The sequence below is a fragment of the Rana temporaria genome, chromosome 7, assembly GCF_905171775.1.
Source record: "Rana temporaria chromosome 7, aRanTem1.1, whole genome shotgun sequence".
Classification (NCBI taxonomy): Eukaryota; Metazoa; Chordata; class Amphibia; order Anura; family Ranidae; genus Rana; species Rana temporaria.
This window is the reverse complement of record NC_053495.1, coordinates 13,056,975-13,062,149: the sequence shown is the minus strand read 5'-3', so window position 1 is coordinate 13,062,149 and position 5,175 is coordinate 13,056,975. Positions and strand designations below refer to the sequence as shown.

At 41.7% G+C, this 5,175-nt stretch overlaps 1 protein-coding gene across 2 annotated transcripts in view; it reads right to left on the bottom strand.

Annotated features, from left to right (window-relative positions):
* Positions 1 to 258: 258 nt before the first annotated feature.
* Positions 259 to 5,175, bottom strand: part of LOC120945062 (serine/threonine-protein kinase pim-1-like) — a 15,226-nt gene continuing 10,309 nt past the window's right edge. For both annotated transcript variants that reach the window (XM_040358916.1, XM_040358915.1), the window contains exons 3-6: positions 4,751 to 4,801; positions 4,274 to 4,637; positions 3,955 to 4,131; positions 259 to 2,709 (exon numbers count right to left, since the gene is read on the bottom strand). In XM_040358916.1, the coding sequence (XP_040214850.1) occupies positions 2,528 to 2,709; positions 3,955 to 4,131; positions 4,274 to 4,637; positions 4,751 to 4,801 (774 nt within the window). In that variant the 3' untranslated portion in view covers positions 259 to 2,527. The remainder of the gene's footprint in view (positions 2,710 to 3,954; positions 4,132 to 4,273; positions 4,638 to 4,750; positions 4,802 to 5,175) is intronic.

Below are 5,175 nucleotides of genomic sequence, written 5' to 3'. Positions count from 1 at the left end.
CAGGTTGTCTCTTTAGGTCCCAATTCCCTAAGGGGATTTCTTCTTTTCTCTACGTATACTGGGAGGTTGGCAACCGACGCAAAGTCTTGCAATAGTGGAAATATGATTGTAGGCATTTCCAAGGGTTCAGATGGAGGCACAGAGCAGGAGAGGCAAGTAACGTTGGGTAGAATTCCAAGACAACCCATCACTTTGCTCTGGAGTGGCAGATTATCTACAAGTTACAGTACGCCAAATAAGATACACAAAAACAGAAGATTCAACTTGTAAAAAATTTTATTAAAAGAAATAGATATAATTAAACATTAAATAAAAACTGACCCAAAAGAAAATTCTGATGTCCAGAACGTAACAAAGATTCTTATAAATATTCATAAGAAAAAAAAAAAAAAAAAAAAGTCACTTTATAAATAAAGTCCGCCTCACGAAACTGGAAAAAAAAAAATAAGGCGCAAGTTACATAGATTAAATAAAATAAATTAGGACATAACCAGTGAACACTGTAAGGGTACACAGAATGTACCCAAGATTCAAATTTTATACCCAACTGGTTCCATTGGGCAGAGTTAAACCCATTTTGCTCAGTGTGGGAATGATCAGTAAGTTACTGAGGAGTGAGTGTTAAGAAAATAAGGATTTTCAAAGTGTCCTTAAAGAGTACCTGTATCAAAAGGCAACTAATGTACCAACTTGAAGCCTATGAGCGTCAAAAAGGAACATGACTATCCAAATTTTTTGCCAATATTTCCTCATGCTAAAAAAAAAAAAAAATGCTGCTGCCTCCACCAACAGGTAAACTTTAAGTTTTTTTTTTTATTTAAAAAGGGTGCACTCAGAACTAAAACCATTGCTCAACACAGTGAGCCCCTAAATCAAAGTCCTGTTGTGACAACTGTAAACTGAAGTTCACAAGAACAGCGAGTTTCTTGCTTAAAACTGCGTGGAGCAGATCACGAATGTCTACATCCATCTACCCACAGGATGATGGTGAATTTTCCCCCAGGGCACTTTTGATAAACATAGAAATAATGTACAACAAAAATGACAGGAACGTCTCTAAAAAGATTTAAGGCCATGAAGACAACTTTGTTCAAGTTGTTGAAGATGTAAAAAAACAAAAAAAAAAGTAGTAATAAATTAAGAATTGCAATGATACTTGTCATTGTAAACTAGTTCTGCTGACAACTAACAGTCGTCACCAAAAAAAAAAAGAAAAAAATATGACTGATCCATCCAAAGCCTCAGTTTAAAGGTCCAGCATACATTCCTGTGGAGTAGATGTTTGACGAGCGGTCCTAGAGAATACAGGCACTGCCAGAAATACCAGCACTAAGCCAGTTTCCCTGAGCAAGCTTTTCGGTTAACTCCCTCAACTACTGTGCCATGGCGACAGTCCCCTATTAGCAGCAAGGAGGGATACATTATACATTACAAAAAAAAAAAAAAAAAATCCTCCATTGATCGTACAATGGGACAGTGTGGAGCCTTAGGATTCTCAACAGCTGATATTTCAGCAATCTGGACTGTGTGAGAAAAAAAAATAAAAAATCTGAAGTCGTGGAATACACACAGCCAAAGTAGTATCCCTTACCAGGTCTTGTGTCATCGCTAGATTCTACAGCCTTATTAAAACCTGCTGGCATTTTGAGAAGTGCATCCTCCTAAAACAGACACCCCCAAAAAACAAAAGGATAAAATGGGCCGCTATTACTACCCATGCTAACATATGGTTGACATTGCCTACATGATGGCAGACTGTTTGACTAAAGGCCAACAACACCCCCAAAAAATGTTTTTTTAAATTGATGTGTTGTCCAGGTTCAACCACCTTGTGTAGGGCTTTGCATTTACATGCATGTTATTTATTGAAGGACGTTAAAGAAATATATATTTATAAATATAATTTTTTTAACTATATTATAAAATTTAAAAAAATACAAAAATGTATGACCAATGTTAGTTAGCCTTAGGGAAGCCTGCTGCTACATACAAAAAAAAAACATAAGACAACTGAGAGCTTCAAAAAGGTAAGTAGCACCTATCCCTAAACAAAATGATTTTGGGTTGAGTCAACGTTTAAGTGGATGCACCTCTAAAAGCGAGCACTTGTTCATAATGTGTTGTCAACAGCAGATCGGACCTGAATATTAAAAAAAACAAACCAACCATTAAGCAAGATACAAAAATATATGCTTGCTAGTGAAGCCCCTTCATGGCATAGCAGGCTCCCCACCCTTCCCTGCTTGCTCACGTCCCCCTCCCACCCCAACCATCAAAGTCTCTTGGCAAAGTGAAGGGGTCTCTAGGATATAGTCCACAGTCTGAAGTCACCACATTCCATAACAAACAAAGTTCCTTCTGAAGACCCCCCCCCTATTCGAGGTATATCACTTGGGTGGGACAGCTCCTTCTATCCCACAGGGAATCCAAGCCTGAGGGACCGGACGTTCAGATCCATGACAGCCCCTCCGCGCCGGGACTGTAATATCCTTTCCCAAGTCGCTCAGCGAGCGTCTGTTTTTTGGGCTCAGAGGCTTTCCTGACTTGAGCTGGTAGATTCTTGGTCCAGCTTTCTTGTTACTTTGCCATTGTCCTTTTGGTCTATGAGCTTTTGCTGCTGTGCCATCCAGGGATGCGAGAGGATCTGTTCAAGGGTCGGTCGGTCTGAGGGTCTCTTTGACAGACACAACTCGATCAAATGCTGGCACTCTGCGGGAGAAAAAAAAAAACGGAACTTAGAACATGGAACATAGGTGTGTAATTGATGCAAACAGTCACCACCTACATATCTGTAAGCAATGCTGGGGGTCAATTATACCAACAGACCGTGGCAAGACTAACTGTATTAGCCACAGCAACTAAATACGTTTTTTCCACTATACAAGCCCAAGGTCTTTTATTCCCCTTGTTAAAAGTAACCCATAAGAGAAGAAAAAAAAAAAAAAAAAAAAAAAAACCACCAAGCCATAAACTTAAGGAAATTCTGACTTGCCAGATTGTGCAAAACTAGTGGTGGGTCTAGTGGTGGGTCAATGACTAGAAGTATTTAAGGGTTACTAAAGGAAAAAAAAATGTTTTCCTTTAAAATAACAAACATGTTATACTTGCCTCCACTGTGCACTTCGTTTTGCACAGAGTGGCACCGATCTACGTCTTCTGGGGTCCCTCGGCGGCTTTCTCTGGTCCTCCCCGCAATTACTGACCACAGTCATACGAGAGCTCGCATGGTGGTGAGTAATTGCGGGCGCGCTTACGTGATACAGCGAACGGCCATAGCCAATGGCTGCGCTGCTCTCAATCCATCCGCTCTAGCCAATCAGCGGCCAGGCTGAGCAGCGAAGAGGATATAGGGACTTTCGAGGGGTCAGGCAAGTATAACGGGGGCTCGGGGGCCGGCATCATCAGATGTTTTTTCACCTTAATGCATAGATTGCATTAAGGTGAAAAAACATTTTCCTTTACAACTCCTTTAAAGGCGATCAGTATAGCAGCCAGTCAACCGGTACTTGCAAGTATAGGTGAAAGCTTTACTTTAACAAGAAACTTTAAACAGCTTATGGCCCCCCCTAGTCACAATAAAAGGGTCTTGCTCTCCCAGAACTACACTGAATGAGAAAAACTAATCGCTAATGATGCATCTGCACAGGCGTTTAGCCAAGCTGTAAATCCCAGCGGCAAAAATCTATCAGTTTCTGTAGCTGGGATTGGCAGCTCTGTGCCGATACAGTGCAATGACAGGTTTGCAACCACTTTAAAAAAAAGGAACAGCCAACACAAGAGGATGCAAAATCTGGTGCAGCTGTGCATAGAAACCATTCTCAGCCTCCAGGCTTTGACAAAGCTCAACAAGCTGAAGTTAGAAGCCGATTGGCTACTATGCACAGCTGCCCAAGATTTTGCACATCAACCCCAATGAAAGTGACCATTAAATGAGTGCTTGAAGGATTGGCTTACCTCTTGATACCCTGCAGCGGTACTGGATCTTGCCCTTAAGAATTTCTTCATCGTGTTCAAAGGGGATATCGCCACACACCATGTCGTATAGCAGGATGCCGAGGGACCACACAGTAGCTGAACGCCCATGGTATCGGTGGAAGCGGATCCATTCTGGTGGGCTGTACACTCGTGTACCTTCAAATAAAAAAAAAAGAAAATTTAGAACCAAGAACCTTCCAAAAGTAACAAACCAATGCAATCTGTCTTTTACAGCATCCATAACTATTAATTTTTTGTTTTCCCAAGAATAAAAACAGGCAAAGGAATGGAAACTAACCATCAAAGTCTGTGTAAACTGCATCCCGTAGCAGTGCGCCAGAGCCAAAATCGATCAGCTTGAGCTCAGCCGTCCTGAGGTCCACCAGAATGTTCTCATCTTTGATGTCTCGGTGCACCACATCACAGGAGTGGCAGTGCCGCACAGCCTCCACCACTTGCCGGAAGAAGTTGGCAGCGAGCTCCTCGCCCAAAGCTCCCCGCTCAGTGATAAAGTCAAACAGATCCTGCACAGGCTCCGGTCTCTCCATGATGATGATAAAACCGTCGGGCCGCTCATACCAGTCCAAAAGCTTGATCACCCCACGGCAGCCCGATGACACTTTCTTTAAAAGGCAGATTTCAAGAGGGACCAGGGTGCCATTCTAAAAAGAACAAAAAACATAAAATGTGATAAGCCTCGTGCAGCCAGGAAAATTTAACATTTTGATGCGACGCACCATTAGCAATCTGAGCGGGTAATAATATGACTGCTTACCATATGCTTAAACTCTCCAATCCGGTCCCTTGCCACATGCTTGATAGCAACCTGTAAACAAAAACAGGCGACATTAGTTGCGCAGCAAACACACAAGTTCCAATGTAGAAGCTTTTAAACTAAAATGTATAATTTCAATGGAATCTAACCATCTGAAAATAGCATTTGTTTGTTTGGCTGGCTCACTTAGACCCCAAGACTGTAGAGGATTACTCCCATTGATTTAAAATGCAATTCACCATATGTCGTGCCTTTATGCAAGGACGTTTACCCTTCTCAACAAGCGGGCTCTCTTTATAAAAGACTATGGGGGTTGATTTCCTAAAAGTGCAAAATCTGGTGCAGCTCTGCATTGAAACCAATCAGCTTCCAGGTTCTGTGTCAAAGGTTAATTGAACAAGCTGAAGTTAGAAGCCGATTGGCTA